The following is a 24286-nucleotide window of genomic DNA, read 5'->3' on the forward strand; positions in this document are numbered from 1 at the left end:
TGCACAAAAAGTCATAAAAAAATTATTTCAAAATCCAAATCATAGCAACTATGATGTACCTTTCAAAAGAAGAAATATTACCTTGAGTAAGGGTAGAGAAATCTCCATGAGTCGGAGAGGTTTTGAACCTTTGTGAAATGTAAGATTCTTGCAGAAGTTTTGAGGTAGGTCTTTAATTCAAATGCTTTAGCCAGTTTGAATGTGCTCCTCAGATGTTCACAAGAGGATTTTCTGAAAGTGGTTTATTTAACAATATTTTATTCAACACACATGTGTTTGGGATGTTATAAGCATACAAATGGATATCTGACATAGGGATTGTGTAAGCTGACATTTTTTCAAAGATTTTTTGATATGTTTGATTTTTAATATTGATCCCTGTAGAAACTTATGGTAATTTTTCTCCATAAAAAAAATAAATTGCAGATTTTCTTGCCCATTACTACAAACAACACAGGGTAAGTAACAGATAAAGTCATGTTTGGATGGAGTATTCCTTTAAGTATATAAAAAAAACCTGCTTCTAACTTAAAAGGTTGTTAACATCAAAAACTCCTTACTGCTCTTTTGCCTAAAAAAACTTAATAGAACCAAAATCTTTTGAAATCTGAGTTCTCACTTCCAAAATTTTCAACAAAAATATATTTGTGAATATTCCTTTTTTTAGATATTATATTGTCACATGTACAGAGTACTGTGAAATTCTTACTTGCATGCCTGACCAGCAGGAAACACATTTTGCAAATTCTGCACTACTAAACACTCTACTGAGATTTGTTTCCTTAAGAATTGTAACAGATATCAAAATTGAACTCTGAACTCTTCGAAGTCAATTTCTAAGAGTATTTTTCCATTATTTCCACTTCAAAATGCTTTTCATGTGCCAAAACCTTTGTAAATTCATTTGGTTTTCCTACTTGTACAATGCAGTTTTTTTCTGTTCAGGATTGCATGTGTTTTCTTAACTCCATCTGCAATTTGTTAATACTACATTCTAGTTTTGTCCTATTTGTGTTATATTTATTTTTTTAATTTTTAAAATTATTTTCATGAGATTTACAATTTCATACTAAATTGTTTATCCCAATTATTTGATTGAGACATATGGCACTTATGAATCTCCTTTGACTGAGCATGTTCTTTAAGTACTTTCAGCAATCTGAAATGCTGCAGAAATTATAGTCTTGTCATGGCCAGCTGGCATGTAAAAATACCATCACATTTTCATAGCTGCTAAATTCAATTCATCTTTGCAGAAACTCTGGGCACTAAACAAGAAAAATTCCCAGATAGGACATAATCCTACTGCAGGGCCCAGGGTGATAGTCTTTGACAGCATGCAATCATGGAATTCAAACCAAGGGCAGTGGCACTCTGAGGTGTAAAACACAGAAGAAAAAAAAATAAAGAAACAGCATGTGATGCAAAAATAGTTACAGGTCCTTAATTGAAACTAAAAAAGAAGGCTAACATGGCAGCCATAAGATAATGTTGGATAACCTAGCTTTATCCAGTGGCTTTATGCAGTCTTTGCAAGTAGCTTCTACTGTAACTAACAGCCAGCACTGTACTGAAACCAAAATAAAGAGGAAAAAGTTAATTTGAAAAAACAAACAAACAAAAAAGGTCAAAAACAATAAATATTTGAAACATATTAATTATAACATGCAAAAGCACAATACATATACAGTACATGATTCAAATAAAGAACATTAAACTAACAGAGTGTGGCTTTCTTAAAAAGATGTCATGTGACTACACCTCTCGTTATTAAACTGTGGAGGCCGTCAAGCATGCCTAGAACACAAAACTTTAGGGCAAAATAATATACAATGAAAATAAGTTAAATACAGTATACACCAAATAGTGATGAAAAACAGGGCAATGTGCAGCCCCCATGTCAAGTCTCAGTCACTGGGACTCAGCCTTTCCCTTGGTAACAGACAAATGAATGGACATGCTGCTGCTGGCTTTTAATATTTGTGCAGTCTATGCAGTAGAACAGCAGTCTTTTCACATCAGTAAATGCTTCATTTTGTTTGTGGCTGAGAGAAATTGGAAGTGGAAAAGCGGAAGGAAAATTTGTTCATAAATAATTTTGCAACAGCATTAAATTTGGTTCACACTTCAGTATTGGTATCAGTTTTATTAACTATGATACCAGCAATAAAAAGTTAATTGAATGGCTTTTTAAATACTCTGCATCAGTCATTGTTTATATCATGTTAATTAATAATAATACATTTTATTTATTTGTAGGCACCTTTCTAAACACTTAAGGACACTGAACAATAGACAAAACACAGATTATAAACAAAAGTAAAATGCAAAAGTTAAAATCAGACAGAGCAATTGTAATCAAAGAGAAAAAGCAGTCTTCAACAAATGAGTTTTAAGTTTAGATTTGAAAAGTCATAATGATTCAATATTTCTGAGCTCAAGTGGTAGTGAGTTCCAAAGCTGGGGAGCAGAGCAACTGAATGCTCTGCTCCCCATAGTGGTAAGATGGGCAAAGGGGACAGTCAAGTGGATGGAGGAAGAGGATCTAAGGGTACGGGAGGGAATGGCAACATGGAGGAGGTCAGACAGATATGGAGGGGCAAGGTTGTGGATAGCCTTAAAAGTTAGTAGGAGAATTTTGAATTGAATTTTGAACTGAACTGGAAGCCAATGAAACTGCTGCAAAACGGGAGTGATATGGTGAATAGAGGGGGTTCTAGTAACGATGCGGGCAGCTGAATTCTGGACCAGTTGAAGCTTATAAAGAGATCTGCGGGAAGGACCAAAGAAAAGGGAATTGCAATAATCCAGACTAGAAGTGACAAGGCTATAAACAAGGATAGCAGTGGTGTGGGGAGTGAGGGAGGGGCGAATACAATTAATGTTACGCAAGTGGAAATATGCAGAACGGGAGATGTTATTGATGTGGGACTGAAAAGATAAAGTACTATCAAGGATGACACCCAGACTCTTAACCTGTGGGGAAGGGGAGACAGAGGAATTATCAATAACAAATGAAAAATGATCAGTTTTGGATAATGTTGATTTTGTACCAATGAGGAGAACCTCAGTTTTGTCACTATTTAATTTAAGAAAATTTGAAGAAAACCAGGATTTGATTTCTGCTATGCAATCAGTAAGTGAGGAAGGTGGAAAGGAAGCAGTAGGTCTGCTAGTGAGATAGAGCTGGGTGTCATCAGCATAACAGTGGAAGCTAATGTTATATTTACGAAAGATATTGCCAAGGAGAAGGTAAATAATGAAAAGGAGGGGCCCCAGGAAAGAGCCCTGGGGCACACCTGAAGTAACAGCGGTGGGTTGGGATGTGAAAGTTTTAAGCTGTACAAACTGAGTGTGGCCTGAGAGGTAGGATCTGAACCAATCTAGTGGAGTGTGGGTAATGCCAATTGAAGATAATCTATTGAGAAGAGTAGTGTGACAAATAGTGTCAAAGGCTGCACTCAGATCAAGGAGGATGAGAATAGTAATTAAACCAGAATCAGCTACCATAAGGAGGTCATTAGTAATTTTTATAAGTACCGTTTCTGTACTGTGGAGGGGACGAAACCCAGACTTAAACTGTTCATACAGATTAATTCGATATAAATGAGAACGAAGTTGAATAGACACTTTTTTCAAGAATTTTGAAAATGAAGGGTAGATTAGAAATAGGACGAAAATTACTGAAATTAGTTGGATTAGCACCAGGTTTTTTCAGTATTGGGGTTATTGCAGCAGTTTTAAAAGATGAAGGAACAGTACCAGTAGTGAGAGAAGAGTGGATTATAGCAGAGATAAGGGGACCAGAGAGGGGAGGCAGGCTTTGACTAGAACTGTAGGGAGGGGGTCCAGTTGACAGGTGGATGGCTTAGACTTACAGACAAAATCTGAGATTTCTGAGAAAGTAGGAAGCTAAAAAGAGGAAAATGAGTGAGTTGGTGGGTGAAATTCAAATGAAGTACCGGAGGAATCCGTATAGAGAGACTGATGAATCTTCTGGATTTTTTCATTACAAAAGACATAAGGCAATTGCAAAATTCAATTGAGTAAAGGTGATAAGGTAAAGAATCCGGGGGTTGTGTGATATTGTTAAGTAGTGAAAACAATGACTTGGTGTTTCCTTCATTGGAAGAAATAATGAGAGTATAATAGTTAGATTTAGTTTGGGCAATACAGTCCTTGTAATAAAGTATATGGTTTTTGTACATCTCTTTGTGAACAAAGAGTCCAGTTTTTTTTATAACTGTTCAAGTTGCCGGCCTTTGGCTTTCAAAAGCCGAAGTTAAGGCATGAACCAGGGAGCAGAAAAGGAGAAAGAAACAGATCTAGTTTTTAATGGAGTGACAGTGGAATATCATTAAGTCCAGGGTTATAGTGTGAGACCAGTTCTTCAGGAGTGGATAAATTATGAATGTCCATAAGGGAATCAATACTAGAGGAAAGAGAGTTTAAGTTAATATTATTAATATTATGGAAAGACATGAGACGGGAAAGCTTAGTGTTGGAAAGTGCAAGTTTAACATTGAATGAAATAAGAAAGTGATCAGTTATGGGGTGTTCATCTGCAGTACATTCAAGCGGGGTAACTCCAGAACAGCAAATCAAGTCCAAGGTATGTCCTTTGAAATGAGTGGGAACATCAGTATGCTGCTAGAATCCAAAACTCTCAAGGCAGGATGTAAAGTCTCTAGTAACAGGGACATTGATATTATCCATATGTATATTGAAATCCCTCAGAAGTATTATGTTTGATGAAACAGTAGATAAGTGTGTAAGGAAAACAGCAAAGTCATTCAGAAAGTCATTATTTCATTTAGGGGGCTGGTAAACATTTGCAATAATAGTAGGAATAGGTCCATTTAATTGACATACAAGAGTGTCAAAAGAACTGAAGGCAGGAACAGACAACAGCAAGGCGTTCCATTTCTCACGATGAATTAATGCGAGACCTTCATCTCCGCCAGAGCCACGGGGTTGAGAGAAGTAAATAAACCCCGGGGGAGTGGATTCATTAATTTGAGAAAAGTCATGGGGTTGTTAGACAGAAAAAGTCAAACTTACAATCAGTGAGGAGATTGTGGATGTAAGGCCCCTTGCTCATGAGTGAGCAGATGTTCAGTAGACCGAAGTTAACAATGGCATTTAGTTATCGCATTTAGTAACGGTGTTAGCTGACCGGGCTAGGCTGGCTAACACACTGTGGTTAGCGACTCTGCCTAAATTATGTGGAGGACGTCAAGAACTGGACCAGATGCTTGGATACTCCGGCGGGACCCGCGGTAGATGTATGTCCGATGGGGAAGGAATACGATGGGTGGAGATATAGGTCAGTCAGCGGAGGCTCGGACAGGTGAAAGAGGAGTCGGAGTAGCTCGGCAGCTGAGTATTGAAGCAGGCCCATTGCAGGTTGGAGAGCAAGCGACAGTAAACAAACAAACCAGACAAACAGGAACCAAATAAATATCCTACCGGTCTACAGGTTAAGCAAAGATGCAGACAGCTCTGATGTCTGGAGAACAAAGCCAGGTAAGTCTCAAGGCAGGGATAGGCCGAAAAATAGTCCATACACTGCCAAATCAGCAGTCAAGCTAGAAATCAGTCTAGCTTTAAATGATTGAAAAATAAAACTCAACGAATAAATCTGCCCGAAATGAAAATGAAAACAGCTGCTTAGTCCATTAGATTGTAAATTAATTGTAAAATAATTAAAGAAAAAAAAAAATTAAGAAGTTACCGAAGAGTAGCGGTGATCAGTCATGCCAGCGTTTGCGCAACCGGAAGTCAATTGGCATATACAAGTAATATGTATTATAATAGCTATTTGTAATAGATGCATAAAGTGTTGCCCAACCTTGTTTTTTCAGGCCTGTAGGATACCACTAATATGTATTTATCGTATGTTAATCTGTAGTATATTAATGAACTGGGTGATTATTACTTTTTCTTAAATGCCTAGCATTAAATTAATTTAGCCTGATTCAAATGTTGTCAATCTAAGATAATGGGAATAAGCTAAAACACACTGTTTGCTGGGCATGAACATTAAAGATAGGTTGGTGTTTGGTTTTATATACTAAGAGTAAAGAGACGACCTTAGACATCTCCATGGAGCCCCATTTCTTACACTTCCATCCATTTCTTGTCCCACGATTTCCATTACAAGGTCATGTGGGGATAGGCCATTTTGAAAAGCGTCATGTGCAAATATGGATAGGATGTCAGTCCATGACAAGGAACTCTTGCTCACATCATTCTAATTCATCCATCCATCCATCCATCCATTTTCTAACCCGCTGAATCCGAATACAGGGTCACGGGGGTCTGCTGGAGCCAATCCCAGCCAACACAGGGCACAAGGCAGGAACCAATACTGGGCAGGGTGCCAACCCACCGCAGCATTCTAATTCAGTGTCTCCTAATTTACATTCCTGCAGAATGTGTGAGTAAATTAGGGTGCCCAGACAAAGCAAACACAGAAATGGAGAGACAGCGTAAACCACAGGTGCAGTGACTTTGTTATGAATCAAAATACGTACCCTGGAACTACGGTTGCCCTGCTAATAATCACACTACTATCCCATTCTATTCCAAGCACATTCTCATTCAAATATAATTTACATTATCTGTCAACAAGTTCTTCTACATGTTTCACTAATGCCAAGGACACTGTAAATGATGACACTACCAACCATTGTGTTAAAGAACTATTTGGTTTAGATTGTAATGTGACAACATAGCATAGAAGTGTAGTGTTTTGTGCAGTTGCTCCACAGCTACTGTGATCTTGGATGAAGATTAAACATTTTGTCCATCTCCACATTGCATCCATTTTGGTGTGTTTTTGCCTTGTATTCCATGCTGCTGGGACACATTGCGCCATCCTTTATTGGAACAGGTTAAGAGCATTCAGATCAACAGTTTATCTGACCATTTAAAATTTGAATGTCCCTTCCATCTCCTGATCCACTGGCAATTTTAGATGTTAAAAGAATCCTTACTTTAATACTGCCATTATTCCATGGTTGCTTTTCTATTTTTGCACTCACTCCTGCTTTCAAATCAGACTGTTTTTAATTCTGTTCATTAGTTAAATACAATTAGAATGACTCATTATAAGAGTAAAATGTTCAAGAGCTGGTTAATTGTCACAGAAAACATGTATCAGAGGCTTTAAGACTGAAGTGTTATCAATAGATAAAATCACATTTAGTAGTGACCTTTTATCTCTTACAATTACATAAACAGCTTTTAGTATTAAAATATTTTATTTTTATTACATTAAAATTGACTTAAAATATCAGGTAAAAGAGCTGTCCAGAGCCTCAACACTTGTTGCTTTACTCGTTGTTGATTCAAGAAAACTTCATAAATAAAGAATTCATGAATATTTTAATAGTACACTGCTTTTTCATGCAGTGTTATGAAATTGTGCAATTTTCCTGGAATTATTAAACAAACATTCACATCATATTAGCAGAAAAACATTTTTTCGGCTTGTGGAAATTTTGCCTTTTTGTTATAAAATCTATTTTTGGCATAGTACAAGAAAACACTTTATGGCATGCAGTTAAAAAAGTATATTACAAAACTTTTCCTCTTAATTTAATATGATCCAAGCAGCTTATTTTGACAAATAAATTTGATTTCAAGTTAATTTACAAAGACATCATCAGATAACAAAAAAAAGAAATACTTTTAGTAAATATCCATTGGATTTAGCCTTTGAATAAGGAATAGTCTTTTATCTAAAATAATGGATGCTTTAACAACATTTCTCAGCCCGTTTGGCTTGATGCCACTAATTTCGCTTTTAAAATTACTTCAGCCGAGTAGCGGGTAGATAGCTCTAACCTTCATATAATCTCTCAGATTTCACATTAATGCATCCTTTTTACTGTCACTTGCATATTATTCATTGTGCATGACATACATTTTTTTTAAAACTGCTTCTCTGAAAAAAGATGATTGGAAAAAAATGCAAAGCTAAAATATCATTTCTGACCTTATTTTCTTCACGCAGACCATACTGGGCGAGAGTTTTTTGCTTGGCATCTACACATGTGTATCAGTGCAGTCCGTGAGCACTCATCCAAAGATGTTTGGCAAAGTTATATGTTGTTAGCCTCATTTTCACAAGAAAATATTAGAAAGGCACAAATATACACCAGGCATTTTATCTTTCCAGGTTATCTAGCATTATGACCCAGTCTGCACTAGAAACTGCACCATCATGGAGTGACTTGGAAGTTGAAGGCTGTTGCCTGAACTTTCGTTGATTTTTTTCAAAGTTTTCATAGTACTGTTTAAATAAACTCATTTGTAAAACATTTTCTATGAAAGCAGGACACACTTTTCTTTCTTTTTCTTCTGTTTTTTGAGTTTGTAGTGAAAAATCTTGTTTGTAAACCAGGGTTCCACTGGGTACTAGTGTATATCTGATCCATTAGTTTCTGCAGTTAATAGTTCCCATATAAATTTTCCTGGCTTATTTAAGATTCTGTATAAAAACTGTATGGTAATGACAAGTACTGCAGATTCATCTGTTTTCCAACACAGTTTCCCCCTTATGAGGGTCAGAGTTGAATCCACACATGTAAACACACTGGGCACTAACTATTTTGCAAAAAAACAAAAAGGAATAAAAATTACAAGCAGTTCTTTCCAGACCAAATCTTAAGTCATACACATTGTATGTGGCTGAGAGGCATTTCCGTCTCTGGCTAGAGACAATGAGGCACATCTGAGTATGAAGCTGAAAGGCTTACGTTCTTTCTAAGCCAGCCATGTGTGTAATATTAAGCAAAGTTCTGGCTCTCATATAAAAAAAAATTTAAAAAAAAACTTCTCAAAGAATCCATGTCTGTGAAGTTTCACTCTAGAATGTCAGTCTCAAATGGTACAAGATGATAGTAGGATAGATTGGTAACATAAGCCTCTGGATCATCTTCATTGTTCTCTGTATCTGGAATAAATTCTGGAATGAAGTCGGTGCCATTCTCAAATCTGAAAGGACAGAGAGAGATAGAGAAATTAATTTTAAAAATGACAGTTGTGTATTTGTGAAATTACCAAATGTACCCTGACATCTTAAGATTTACTAATAAAATATAAATTAAACTATTATTCTATTGAAATAGCAAATATATAGCAAATATTTCAAAATATTGTAACACTTTAGGTGCTGCAAAAATGCATCTATTAATCATTTACTCTCATGTAACAAGACCTTAACAAAGGCTTGTTTTGGTCTTCATAACATTAATAAAATATCAGTAGATCAGTTATTCATCACTGAGCAGTGTGGCATATTGACATAAAGATAAAATTACCCGTTAATATGAATGATTCACAGGTTGTATACTAAATATCTAATATCAAGAGAAATGTGTCTCAGTTAAGCCCCGACAGACTAATCCAAAATTACATTTTGTTAGTAGGTCACATTTCAGGGATGAATAAACACTTTACTGATGCTTTATAATTGTGATGTAGGCCCAAGGAAGTGTTTGAGATCTTGTCACATAGGAAAATTTGAATAATAGATACATTTTTGCAGTTAACTAAATTAAATCCTTTCAGTATCAAATTAATCTTTCAATTAATACATTTAGGGGTGATCTAGCATCCCTGGTTTGAATCCTGTGCCTGGGTATTGTTGTCTGGTTGGAGTTTGTATGTTCTGGTATTTCTGAGTTGGTTGTGATTTCAAACTGTCCCTCAAGTGACTGCCAATGTGAGTGGTGAATGGGAAAGACTTTTTTTCCTTAATTGTGCCGAGTGCTGCTAGAATAGGCTTCACTTCCAAATGAACTGGATTAAGCAGATTTAAGAATGAGGTTAAATAAATCAATTAATTTAATGAACACAGTGTTTACTCTTATCAGCATACTCTTTATATTTAAATTGATAACCACAGTATTACAGCAATTTGATTACATGCCCAACAGATTACATAGAACTAAAAAAAAAACCCAATTGATCTTGGATACTCCTCAAAATAATTTGATCAATTTCTTGAATACATATTAGCTTCATTTGATAAACATGGATAAACATTTCAGTCTAGCTAGCGATTAAAAATTTCTTATTATCCCAAACAGGGTGCTACTGTATTTTCTACCAGTGAACTAAATGTAAAAACAGCACTGAATGTTAACTTTGAATTACAAACTTATGTAATGTGTGGTTAAACTTACTGCTCAAATATTTTTAGTTATTATTAATATTATTATCTTGCTTAGGCGGCACGGTGGCGCAATGGCTAGCGCTGCTGCCTTGCAGTTAGGAGACCCGGGTTCGCTTCCCGGGTCCTCCCTGCGTGGAGTTTGCATGTTCTCTCTGTGTCTACATGGCTTTCCTCCAGGTACTTTGGTTTCCTCCCACAGTCCAAAGACATGCAGGTTAGGTGCATTGGAGATTCTAAATTGTCCCTACTGTGTGCTTTGTGTATGCGTGTATTCCTGTCCGGGGTTTGTTTCCTGCCTTGTGCCCTGTGCTGGCTGGGATTGGCTCCTGCAGACCCCCGTGACCCTGTAGTTAGGATATAGTGGGTTGGAAGATGGATGGATTGTCTTGCTTCATTGATCAATTTATGAATATGGGAACTCTCTTCTTCATACTATATAGCATTAGATAAATATGTACTTGTTGGGTTTTGCATCCTTGTAGAGACTGACATTTTGATTAAATCTTTACACTGTTGATTAAGTAGACTTAACTTATACAGTTAACATTTAAAATTAAATAAGGTCAAAAAATTAGGAAAAAAACCAATTGAAAACTCCACTGTATCCAATGCAGGACAAATTTAACAACCTCATCCATGACAACCTACAGATGTATATAAGCATGGAGACATATTCTTGGACGTTAATGAGAAAACAAAATCTCCAAAAGATTATTATTCCAACGCAGATAGATCTAGCAGGCTCCCCATAGGAAGGCACAAACTAAAACTGGGGTCTAAGTGCCATGAAGTGTCATTAACCATTTTAGATGTCCATGATAATTTCTTGCTCCAAGACTAAATACCCCTGCTAACATGAATAGGACATTTGTATGTTTATAGAAATGCAGTACTTGCTCTGGGATTGAAAAATGGCTAGACAGTGTTCTCATTTAGTCATACAGACAGAATTTTTTTCAGCCACAAGGAGAAATTAAGCATCTTTCTGTCTGTCTGTCTGTCTGTCAAAATAGGAATGAATGGAGCATTGCTAGTAGGGCAGACACTGAAGCTTAATAAATTACCAGTCCATCACAGCCGCACTCACTTTCAGGGTAATTGAGACAATCTACAGCCACTTGTTACCTTAAAATACAAATCATGGAGATGTGGAAAAAAACAGGAGTACCCCACAAAAAACCCAAATATACAGAAGAGCATGCAAACTCCACATGGACAGTTACAAGACTGAGCTAAAAACCCAATGTGAAAGCACAGCAAAGGAACCCACCAGCACCTTATATCTTTATTCTCTCTTTTAGTATTATTAGGAGGAGATATAAAAGGGTTCTTTGCTGATGATGTTAAGCTGATGCTACCTAGAAGGCTAGAGCTATTGGCAGAAGGAAAATGCCTCCAATTCTAGCATAACTGGCTTGCATGAGGACTATAGAGCTGTGTAGGTGTTGGCCAGTGAGACAGAAGAAACTGAATTTCAAAAGCAGTTAAGCCATAGGAAAGTGACACACCTGACTGGTAATCTCAACCAATACCTTTGTCCTTCATGATCTTGCTTTGTGATGAACAGTTAGACAAGGAGAAAATAGGAGTTGCAGCCTTCCAGAATTGAGCTGCAGCATATCCAGCATTACATCCAAGAGACTAGATGATATGCTCTTGATTCACTGTTTTTCTGCACTATTTTGCACTGTAGGAAAAATGTTGAAGATGGAGTGCAAGTTCTGGTCAATTTTAATTAACAGATTACTGTGATGGACATCCATAACTTTAGGAAAGATTTTAAACTCCAAAACAGGTGAAAACAGTTTAGTAGTTTGGATATTTACTGTTAAGTGACAAAAAGGTTAGACTCACACTTTTCTCCTAAAAGGAGCATTTTAGAAGGAGAAAAACAAATGCTACAACATTGCATTTTGACATCACTTTGATCAAAATATCGATTCATTCCTGCATTCAGAGGGAAGTGTGGAACTACAGCATGGTCGTTTGTGCTATTACTCACAAAGGGCGTATGCAAAAACTCACCATGGCCGTGATGCCGGAAAAGCCCCGTGATCCTCGGTAGAGATTGATCTAAAAGCAACCGCGGTAATCCACAACCCCCATCTCCTTCTACACTAGACCTGCTAATGGACAGCCAGAGTCTGTCTGTTGTTGCCTCCACGCCGTGTTCCCTTCCAGCGTCTAAAAATAACGCAGTCACACAGACTGACTGTGACGATGTGGGTTCTGGCTCCACACTCCCTTTGATGTTGGAAGCATTTGAACCCAACACCGTCGATAATGTTGCCGAATGAGCCAGTCAATGGAGGCAAATTACTGAGCAAGGGGAAGGCAGAAAGTGTAACAGTGCTTTTATTAAAAACCAACAAAACAAGTGTTCATAAATAGTGCAGTTCTTCCAAATTCATTAAATAATCCATAAAAAGAACGTGGAGTAAAACCAATAAATAGAAAAAACAATCCTTAAAAATCGGAGGTTAAAATCTTCTCTTGGAAGCAGTTTTAAAACCAACAACAAACAAATCCGGTGTTCTTTTTGTATGCGTCTCACCTGCTTATCCCGTATGGGCCACGCAGCAGGCAAGACGCTCTCTACAGCTGCCCTCCTCAAACACACGCAAGACTGGAGACCTCCCGATCCCTGGCTTCGGTTTGGCTCTCATCCCAGCCTCGAGACTTGGACTCCTTGGTCTCCAGGACGCTCACACCAAGGACTGCCACTCCAAGCCTCCCGACTTCCGCTGCCCTTCTGCGGCCTTCTGCGGCTCGTCGCTTTCACCTTGGTCACTCCCGCTACCTGCTCGCTCAGCGGGAGCGACATCAACACAAACACGTGGGTGTCGGCCTAACACCCAGCTTCTACGCAGCTGCCCACGACGCCGATCGCGCTCACCACACGCTCCGCGTGTCCGTTTCTCTCCTGCACCGCTTGCTTCCACGCTCCCTGTAACCTCCGTCCTCTCCTTTCCTTTCTCTCCGAACGTTTCTTTCTTTTTCCCGATCGTTTCTTACACTACCCCACAACCGACTCGCGCTTCTTTTTAAAAACGTGAGGGGCCATCACAGCTGCAGCATTAGCCACGGAGCAATCACGAATGTGGGCAGTTCCTCACCTGTGCACACGGTGAGAAACGCCCACATCGACGACTGCCCCGCGCTCGCGCCAACAACGCCCCCCTCACGAAGCCGCCTCGGGTGCGATGATTATTTATTTAAAATCAATGGCCTTTACTCAACGAGCTGTGGACCCATAACACCACACTGACACACTTGATGATGCAACCCAATCACCCTCGCCTGATGACGTGGACGAGGCACACATCTCAGCGCCACGCCCCTTGAGGTCACACTGGACCCTCTCATGACCTTACAAGCTCAATTTAAACAGACCACTGCTTCTTTTAAAAGGGAGCAGTGGAATGATGACTCCCTAAAGAATGCTAAAAATGCAATCGTCTCAGTTAACGGCCAACACACAATAAAGCCCATGCCACAGGGGCTGTATTTTGTGATAAATAATGACCTTTTATATCGGGTGGCTGAACATGAGAGCAAGGTGCGGTTGCATTTACTAGTGCCAAGAACTTCCTGGCGGCAGGTTTGCAACCTGGCACAAACTCACCTCCTAGGCGCCCACCTGGGAGCCAAAAAAACAGTAGAGCGTATCAAACAACGCTTTTTTTGGCCAGAAATAATGAGGAGGTCTGACAATTTTGAGCTTCTTGCCCAGAGTTTCAATTGCGGCAGATTCCCAGGCAGGGCCATGCTCCTCTCATTCCTCTGCCTCTTATAGATGTCCCCTTTGAGAGGATTGGGAACGACCATGTTGGACCCCTCGAACCCTCAGTGAGAGGGCACAGATATATTTTGGTCCTTGTTGACTACGCTACCCAATTCCCCAAAGTTAATCCTTTACACTCGGTTAAATCAAAAACCATCGCACAAGAATTAGTGGGGGTCTTTGAGCAAGTCGGCATCTCCAAAGCAGTCCTTACGGATCAAGGGACACCATTCACTTCAGAAACGTTCAAAGAGGTGGCCAAATTAATCCGCATAAATGTCTGAGAAACGAGGATGGACCCCTCTGATTGAGCACGACATTGTTACTGAACCTGGGGTTGTCATCCAGGAATGGCTGTATCAACTTCCCAAGGCAAAACAAGCTGAGGTAGAGTCCAGCATATGATGGAACTAGATGTTATCAAAGAAAGTCATCCTGTCATCCTGGTCCCTAAGTCTGACGGCAGTTGGTAACTTTGCAACAATTTCTGTCGCTTAACCAAGTCTCTCAGTTCGATGCCTACCCAATGCCCTGAATTGACGACCTCCTAGAGCAGGTCAGTAAGGCACAATACCTGACCACTTTGGACATGATTAAAGGGTATTGGCAAATTCCTTTAACGGACTCTGTTAAACCAAAGACAGTGTTTAGTACCTCAAGTGGACACTGGTAGTATCTTGTCCTCCCATTTGGCCTGCATGGGGCCCCCACAACCTTTCGCCATCTGGTGGACAGAGTGCTCTGGCTCCACAATGTCTTTAGTGCTGCCTACTTATATGATGTTGTCATCTATTCCACAACGTGGAAAACACCTACTGCTTGTCCAAGCAGTGCTCCTAACACTAGGAAAAGCCGGATTCCGAGTTAACCCCAAGAAATACTTCTTTGGCTTGATGGAGGCTAATGTCATAAGCCATGTCATACACGTGCGTATGGGGGGGCAGCAACAGGGTCTGGTTAATGTTGAACCACCTAAATGTGGGGCTAATCATGTGCACTAATGCCTTCTCTCCTTCTTTACAGGAACTAATAAAAAATAACCCACTTCCTTCTGGCTACAGAGCACATCCCAATGACATCATTTCCTCCTTGTTAGATGGCCCACCTCTTCCTCCCCCACCAGCACTATAAAAGAACCAGCACTTCTTCCCTGAAGCAGTCTTATCTTGGACTCAGTCCTATGAGTCTACTTTGCACTAACGATTGCTATTTTCTTTGCAGCAAAAGTTATTATACATGGGGTGGATACCCCTCAAACCATGACAATCATGTCTTGTCCTTGTCTTTCTACAGCATGTATTGCCATTTATGTGTCATCTACATAGTACAGTGAAAATTTTACTTGCATGTCTCCTCAGAACAGTTGACAAAAAATACAACAAAAAAAGTGAGCACTGTAAATAAATAACATAACATGCAACCTATATACCTGTACAATATATATAATCTGCAGTTTGTTATGTTATGATAATTGTTCTTATGGTGGATTGTTCTTCAACCTTACAACTTTTGGGCATAAATATGATTAGGGTGATGATGTTGTGAAACTATTGGTAATATTTTTCTTTCATTCACTTAACCTCTTGTTTTTTGTGTTTTGGATAATACTTATTAAAACAAATATAGCTATACTTCACCAAATCCAGCAAAAAACAAACAAAAAGCACACAAAAGAGAAACTTACATTTGCTCATCTGAGTCCATTGAATGGTGATGTTCTTTGCCATTTGGTAGACTATGGTCAAAAACTATTGTTTCTGTATTGGCTAAACAAAATCCATTTGACCTCATAATTTCTGTGTAAATGAAAAACAAAGAGTATATGATTAGCTATAATTATTTAATATTATCAAATGTTCTTTACTTCTTCATCAATTTAGATGTAAAATAGGCAAGCATATTCACTTTTATTTCACTCTCTCTAAAATTTTAGTTTATTTGAATTGTAACAAAATGCCATTCTTTGTTTTGGATTAGAAACAAAACATGACAACTTTTAAATATAAAGCTTGGCTTCAGTTTTAGCAAACTAGATGCATGAAATTACCTGGCATGAATAACCATGAGAGTTTGTGTGTTGGCATTGCTTTCCTGTCCATATCTTCTTGTAGGTGATGTTAGGACAAGCACCAGCCAACTATAATTCTGTTAATGGAAAAGTGTGTTAAAGCAAAAGAAGATGTTTGGATTTGCAAGGGGAGTATATGACATCTGTGTTGTGACCAATGTTAGCCAGACCAATACTTTTTAAAATAAGACTGCAGTTGCACTTTTTAGAACTCTAAAATGATTTTGATGAGAGCAGGCCTTTTAGTCCAGCAAGCTCTCCAATTCTATTCATCCCATTTATTCAAAATAACATCAAGCTGAGTTTTAAAGGTCCCCAAAGACATTATGTTTAAATGGTGCATAGACACAAAATGTTGCATACTCACATTTCCATGCTTCCTTCGAGATGTAGAAAATTGCACATTTTCACGGCAGAGTCACCCTTTGCGTACGCATGTTTCTGCTCGGTTATGCAAACTAGTGGCACCCAGCATCAAAGTAGTGCTATTATTTCTATGTGGTCTGCTTTTCTTTTTTAGATTCATATCTATGATGATGTGAAATTAATTGTATATAGTTTACAAATTGATTATAATCATTCTCTAACAATGTGATGGTGCACGGAATGGCCAAACTATTCCAAGTACATTGGTTGCTTTAGCGTTATTATATAGCGTAAGACATCACAAATTGAAGAATTAGAAGAGAGGGCATATTTATAGATGATGATGACTGGCTTCTAAGTAGATTTCGATTTCCAAGAGCTATCATCTTGGAGATGTGTGCTGAACTGGAGCCGGCTTTACAAAGGCAGACTTTGAGGAATTGTGTTCTACCTGCTCCTTTGAAGGTTCTATTCACTCTCGAGGGTTTTTAGCCACAGGACCTTTTCACATGAACTTGCTGACCGATCAGGTATTTCTCAGTCATCACTGAGTCACGCCAGGCCAGCTCTATAAGATGGTATTATCCGCTTGTCATGCAGATAGATAAGATTTCCTTACGCTGTGGTTGAACTGGATAACATGAAAGTGCAATTCGCAGTAACATTATGGTTTTCTAAATTTAATCTGAACAGTCAACTCCATGCACATTGCTATTGCAACGGCCAGTGATGAATCACCAAAAGAATGAACTGGCATTACTATAAAAACCGAAGAATTGCACAGTTGCTGGTGCTTTTTCCAACCAGTGTGGCAAAGGGAAGCAGTCTTTGTAAGGATAACGAATCATCTCAAACTAAACAGCAGAGAATCTATATGTTGTGGCAATGCTACAATATAAAGGAACCTTAATTTGCTTATGTAAATAGAAAGCATTTCCACTTTATTAATGTGCAGTAGTCCACAAAAAGTGTGTCACATTGTGCAAGCATGTAGCGTACTGCATATATTATGTGGAAGACAATTGTGACTTGCCCGTACCTGAAGAGATTAATCAGACCCTGACCCACCAAATGATCAGCCAAATTGGACAACTTTACAACAGGTAATCAGATGCAGCATATATTTTTTAACCAATTCATTTAATTTGTGGTCCGTATCACAGAGTACAGCCCTTATATTCCTCATTTCATATGCCACATCTCTTACAGCATTTTGAGTGTCTCCACCACTCTTTTGTTGCTTATACCACTATGAAAGGCAACAAATAGCACGTTTTTCCTTGCATCCACTTCGCTAAAATGCTTCTTTTTTCACGTGCCTTTTCCACTGTCTCTAAACCAAACACTGAACAGAAGGTGATATTTATATTGATTTGCAAATTAAAATACTAGCAAAATACCCGCGCTTCACAGCGGAGAAGTAGTGTGTTAAAGAAGTTATGAAAAAGAAAAGGAAACATTTTAAAAATAACGTAACATGATTGTCAATGTAATTGTTGTGTCACTGTCATATATATATATACTGTATATATACACACACACACACACACACACACACACATATAAACATATTGTGGTCCCCAGCGAGAGGAGGGCTTGTGCCTCCTCCAGACCGCGAGGGGGCGTCCGTCCTGGTTATGTTGGGGGCCTCAGGTAAAGGGCTTGGAAGCCCAGCCCTGTAGGGACCCGTGGCCACCACCAGGCGGCGCCCTGATGCCGGTATATCCCGTGTGGTCCCCGGCCGGGATGCCCAGGAGCACAAGAGGAGGGCTTGTGCCTCCTCCAGACCGAGAGGGGGCGTCCGTCCTGGTTATGCTGGAGGCCCCGGAGGCGAAGCCCAGCCCTGTAGGGGCCCGTGGCCACCGCCAGGCACTGCCTTATTACGGGCCTGGTGCCACACGGGAAGTCAACAGGGACACCCGGACGGCTTCGGGTGCACAGCGGCACTTCCGCCCACGGGGTGTGTCCGGGAGATTGCGGGAAGCAGCTGGAGCCCATCTGGGTTCCTATAAAAGGGGCCACCTCCCTCCAGTCAGCGGTGGATGTCGGGCGGTAGTGGACAGAGCTGGAGAGAGGACTGGAGGCGGCCAGGAAAGAAAGGCACAGGAACTGTGAGCACTGGACTTTGGGGAATCGGTGCAGAAGGCACTGGGGTTTGTGGTGCACGTGATCCTTGTATATATTGTAAATAAACGGTGTGTTGGGTGAAACAAAGATGTCCGTCTGTCTGTGTCCGGGTCCAAGTTCACAATATATACATATACATATATACATATCTGCTGTGAAGGACAGCCGGGTCCCATGCCTGGCAGGGACGCCCCTGCTGCTTATGTTCCCAGGGAGCCGCCATGGGCAGTTCAATACCTCCCCCGGGACGCTTGGTGGCCGCCTCCCTGGCCAACGGTGATTCCCCAACCACCCGCAGGGCTCCATGGGAGATGGAGTCCTCCACAGCTTGGTTGGGGCCCGGGGTGGCTGCTAGGGGGGCTGTCTGCTTCCCACAGCCCGGCTGGACAAGTCTTCAGCCCCACCTGGAAGTGCAATTAGGACCAGGTGGTTAATCACCTGGAACGCTTCCGGGTGGGCTATAAAAGGGCCCAGCCACCACCACCCGGAGGAGGAGCTTGAGGAGGAGTGGTGGTAAAGGTAGGAAGAGAACTGTTCTGTGCTTGTGTTTTCGGGACTGTGTTTGGGCTGTGTGGCACGGGGAAGACATGTCCCACAGCCGAAGAAAAATAAAGTCTTTGTGTTTTTTATACGTGCCTCCGTGTCCATCTGTGTCGGGTCAGGCGCCTAAATAGCACCTTTGTTACACTACATATACACATATCTACACATACACATACAGTGGTATGAAAAACTATTTGCCCCCTTCCTGATTTCTTATTCTTTTGCATGTTTGTCACACAAAATGTTTCTGATCACCAAACACATTTAACCATTAGTCAAATATAACACAAGTAAACACAAAATGCAGTTTTTAAATGATGGTTTAGGGAGAAAAAAAATCCAAACCTACATGACCCTGTGTGAAAAAGTAATTGCCCCCTTGTTAAAAAATAACCTAACTGTAGTGCATCAAACCTGAGTTCAATTTCCATAGCCACCCCCAGGCCTGATTACTGCCACACCTGTTTCAATCAAGAAATCACTTAAATAGGAGCTGCCCGACACAGAGAAGTAGACCAAAAGCACCTCAAAAGCTAGACATCATGCCAAGATCCAAAGAAATTCAGGAACAAATGAGAACAGAAGTAATTGAGATCTATCAGTCTGGTAAAGGTTATAAAGCCATTTCTAAAGCTTTGGGACTCCAGCGAACTACAGTGAGAGCCATTATCCACAAATGGCAAAAACATGGAACGGTGGTGAACCTTCCCAGGAGTGGCCGGCCGACCAAAATTACCCCAAGAGCACAGAGACGACTCATCCGAGAGGTCACAAAAGACCCCAGGAAAACGTCTAAAGAACTGCAGCCCTCACTTGCCTCAATTAAGGTCAGTGTTCACGACTCCACCATAAGAAAGAGACTGGGCAAAAACGGCCTGCATGGCAGATTTCCAAGATGCAAACCACTGTTAAGCAAAAAGAACATTAGGGCTTGTCTCAATTTTGCTAAGAAACATCTCAATGATTGCCAAGTCTTTGGGGAAAATACCTTGTGGACTGATAAGACAAAAGTTGAACTTTTTGGAAGTCAAATGTCCCGTTACATCTGGCGTAAAAGGAACACAGCATTTCAGAAAAAGAACATCATACCAACAGTAAAATATGGTGGTGGTAGTGTGATGGTCTGGGGTTGTTTTGCTGCTTCAGGACCTGGAAGGCTTGCTGTGATAGATGGAACCATGAATTCTACTGTCTACCAAAAAATCCTGAAGGAGAATGTCCGGCCAACTGTTCGTCAACTCAAGCTGAAGCAATCTTGGGTGCTGCAACAGGACAATGACCCAAAACACACCAGCAAATCCACCTCTGAATGGCTGAAGAAAAACAAAATGAAGACTTTGGAGTGGCCTAGTCAAAGTCCTGACCTGAATCCAATTGAGATGCTATGGCATGACCTTAAAAAGGCGGTTCATGCTAAAAACCCTCAAATAAAGCTGAATTACAACAATTCGGCAAAGATGAGTGGGCCAAAATTCCTCCAGAGCGCTGTAAAAGACTCATTGCAAGTTATCGCAAACGCTTGATTGCAGTTATTGCTGCTAAGGGTGGCCCAACCAGTTATTAGGTTCCTAACCCTAAATGCATTGAAGCAACTGCCATGTGATTGGTTGATTAGATAATTGCATTAATGAGAAATTGAACAGGTGTTCCTAATAATCCTTTAGGTGAGTGTATATATACATATACACATCTACATATGTATACATATATATACACATATCAACATATATATACACATAGATATACACACATACATACACACACACATATACATATATACATATACACAGACACATATATATACATATATATATACAGATCTACATATATATATACACACACACATACATACATACATATATATACTGTATATACATATCTACATACTTTGTATATATATATATACTGTATATAGCAAAATCCCCGTGCTTCGCAGCGACGAATACTGCTTTTAAATTTTTATTAAGAAAAAAAGAAAACCTTTTTAAACTGAGGGAAAATATACCAATAACTATCTGTTAAGGATCTCTTTGTATACCACGTTGTCAGTTCAGCACTCCGTTTGTAATATGATCAAGGTGTGCACTGAGCTTACTTTTGAGAATGCAACGTATAGTTGTCCAGGAGAAAAGCAATGTTGCCTCAAATCAATGGCAATCTTTTGTAAGGTCTGTCCCTGAGACTTATTAATTGTCATCGGAGCAGAGCCTTTACTGTAAATTTGAGGCATTTGAATTGAAATGGGAGATCAGAGGGTATAACGGTGATGCGAGGAATACATTCGGAGTGTGGCGCTGTTTTTTGTGTAGCTGCCTTCACACAGCTTCCCCGCTGCTTTATAAACGAATGCCATATAAGGCCGTCGTTTCTCCTTGCTTCGCGGTTCTGTACTCTTTTATTGTTCGTTTATTACGATTGCTATAGTTATTGTGTAGCTATTTGAGACTTACTTTACTGTTCAGGTACCCATTTCCTTTATTTAATCCGCGGCTTGTATGGTATTTTTTGTTCGTTTATTACGATTATAGATATTTATTGATTCCCTTCTTTAGCTGACTGCCTGCTCATATAAGGCGCTCTGCTGGTTTTTACTTTACACAGCTTCTCTGCTGTTTTATAAACAAATGACATATAAGGCCATCGTTTTTCCTTGCTTCGTCAAAGAAGCTGCCTTTTTATTTAATCCACGGGTTCTCCACTGTTTTATTATTCATTTATTACGCTTGTTATAGTTCTCTTTATATAGCACGTTGTCAGTTCAGCATTAATATGTAATATGGCGAAGTTGCGCGAGCTCACTCTTGAGAATGCAACGAATAGTTGTCCAGGAGAAAAGCAATCTTGCCTGAAATCAATGGGAACCTTTTGTAGGGTCTGTCCCTGAGACTTATTACTTGTCATCGTGCAGCAGATCCTTACTGGAAAGTGGAGGCATCTGAATTGAAATGGGAGATCAGAGGGTATAACGGGATGCAAGGAATACATTGAGTGTGGAGAAACTCTAGAGACAGCGTGTGTATGAACTTGTGGATTTTTCTGTGAGTATTTGGTGGCAGCATGACGAAGTTGCTTCCGCAAGACCGCGTTAGCTGTGGAGCTCAGCTTGGAGCATATTCTTTTCCTACCTTGTCAATTGTGTAGTGCATTTTTTGAACAGGTTTGAAGCATGGAAGTGATCACTCGTACTGCGTTCAGTCAGTTCACGTGAGCTGCTCTCTTGTGTGATGTTGCAATGTCCACGGCTTTATTTAATGTTAGCTAAGACCCAGCAATTAAAAGTTTCTGCGCTACAGCAATTTTAACTCCGTTACAAAGTGATCCAAAGTCTCGTTTATACCTCATGTCTTCTCATTAAACTTGTATCTCGTGAATAAATTATTCGATGAAGGCATGACAAACGGCAGCGGGAGCGTGTCCATAAACTTAATTTAAACTTACGGTTTACACCGTGCTTTGTTTCCGCAGTAGCTGCACTTATGAAGAAGCTTGTATGCATTTTTCCTCAGCGCTCCTTGGGAGCTCTTCCTTCTTTTCTACGTACTGCGTTCACAGTCAGTTCACGGGATTACATGGGAGGCGTGATGATGGGGGGGCTCCACCCCCCACGGCCATCGAGCTAAAGTCCATTACAGTATATGGAGAAAAATAGGTTCCAGTTATGACCATTACACGTAGAATTTCATGAAACCTGCCCAACTTTTGTAAGTAAGCTGTAAGGAATGAGCCTGCCAAATTTCAGCCTTCTACCTACACGGGAAGTTGGAGAATTAGTGATGAGTGAGTGAGTGAGGGCTTTGCCTTTTATTAGTATAGATACAAAATTCTGGGAGGATTCGGGGTGGGGCTGTGGGAGTGCGCACATGCATTAAAATTCACATTCATTGGGATTTGTAAAGGGGAATTGTGTGGAACTTGGCATATGTACAGATTTATACATCTGGATTTTTTTGAGTGCATGCACTTTCCACTTTTGTCTGCCATGTTTTAGTGTGAATTCTACGCACGCCATTATACATGAGGCCCAAGTTCTCTATCACACTATCTGGTAATTTATTCCATGTATTTATCATTATTAATGTGAAGGAAAATGTACTAATATGTGTGCAAAATATACCTTTAGCAAAAGTTCTTTTATTACCTATGTTCTTCTTGAACAACTTGTTTTACAGTAACAGCTTTACAAGACTACATTTCCCCCCCAAGACCTCTACAAAGAAATGGTATTTTTGAAAATAGTAAATATGTGACTTATTTGAGAATGGTTCAACTGAGGTCAGTTTAATGGAATCGGCGAGAATGCCTGGCAATATTAAAAACAAATAAAAAAAGAAGCAGTAGTTATATCTGCTGTTAACCATGCAACTTGTGTATGGAAGTTTTCAACTTTCCAGTCAAAAGAGCAGGGTTTAGTTTCTATTTAGACACAAAGTATAAAAATTCCGCTTCTGTCATTATGGCAAATGTGGTTAATGTTAATGCCTCAGATGTTCAGTTGTCCTTGTTTTGAACTCTGCAACCTAGGGTTATCTATGTAAGTTTTCATGTTCCTCCATTTCTACAGTGCTTCTATGCAGCATTTTTGCAAGACATGCATTTTATATTAACTAGCAATTCTAAACTGGCCCCATTTGGTATCAGAGCTCTTTGATGAACTGGTGACCCATCCAGGGTTGGTTCCTGCTTTGGGACAGAGAATGCTGAGATAGGCCCTATGACACAGAATTGGAGAAAGCAGATTTATATATATTATATGTAGTGATGAGCAAACTCAAGGAAATGTTCAGGAATTTCATGAAATATACTTAAGTAAATGGGAAGGGAGGAATTGAACTAGTTTTGAGTGGATTATAATGGTGCAATGGTCTTTTAAGTGACCCCAAGGGCTAGGGATGTGTCTGTCAGCTATTCTGGGACGGTTATTGTGGCCAAAAATTCTGCCTGAAAACCACTGTACCAATGTGTCACAGACAACAAACGATGACCATAAACAAAATACAACAAATTTAGCTGAAACATCTTTTTTTGTTTCCAGTCTCTTTTCAGATAATTTGAACTTTCTTCCTCAGTCAAGAAGATAGAAACACCTTGTCAATAGTAATTCATTTTTCATTATTATTGTTGTACTCCCTGCAGGGAATGCCACCTTGCACCGTACAGAGTGTAATATGGTCGGTGGCAGAATTCTCATTATGATTAGATAATGTGATCTTCA

General features: G+C 39.6%; 1 protein-coding gene across 1 annotated transcript in view; it reads right to left on the reverse strand.

Annotated features, from left to right (window-relative positions):
• Positions 1 to 7246: 7246 nt before the first annotated feature.
• The window catches only part of pxdc1b (PX domain containing 1b), a 54408-nt gene continuing 37368 nt past the window's right edge, over positions 7247 to 24286 (reverse strand). Inside the window, exons 4-5 of the mRNA XM_039753325.1 lie at positions 15655 to 15766; positions 7247 to 9003 (exon numbers count right to left, since the gene is read on the reverse strand). Of these exons, the coding sequence (XP_039609259.1) occupies positions 8871 to 9003; positions 15655 to 15766 (245 nt within the window). The 3' untranslated portion in view covers positions 7247 to 8870. The remainder of the gene's footprint in view (positions 9004 to 15654; positions 15767 to 24286) is intronic.

The sequence above is a fragment of the Polypterus senegalus genome, chromosome 5, assembly GCF_016835505.1.
Source record: "Polypterus senegalus isolate Bchr_013 chromosome 5, ASM1683550v1, whole genome shotgun sequence".
Classification (NCBI taxonomy): domain Eukaryota; kingdom Metazoa; phylum Chordata; class Cladistia; order Polypteriformes; family Polypteridae; genus Polypterus; species Polypterus senegalus.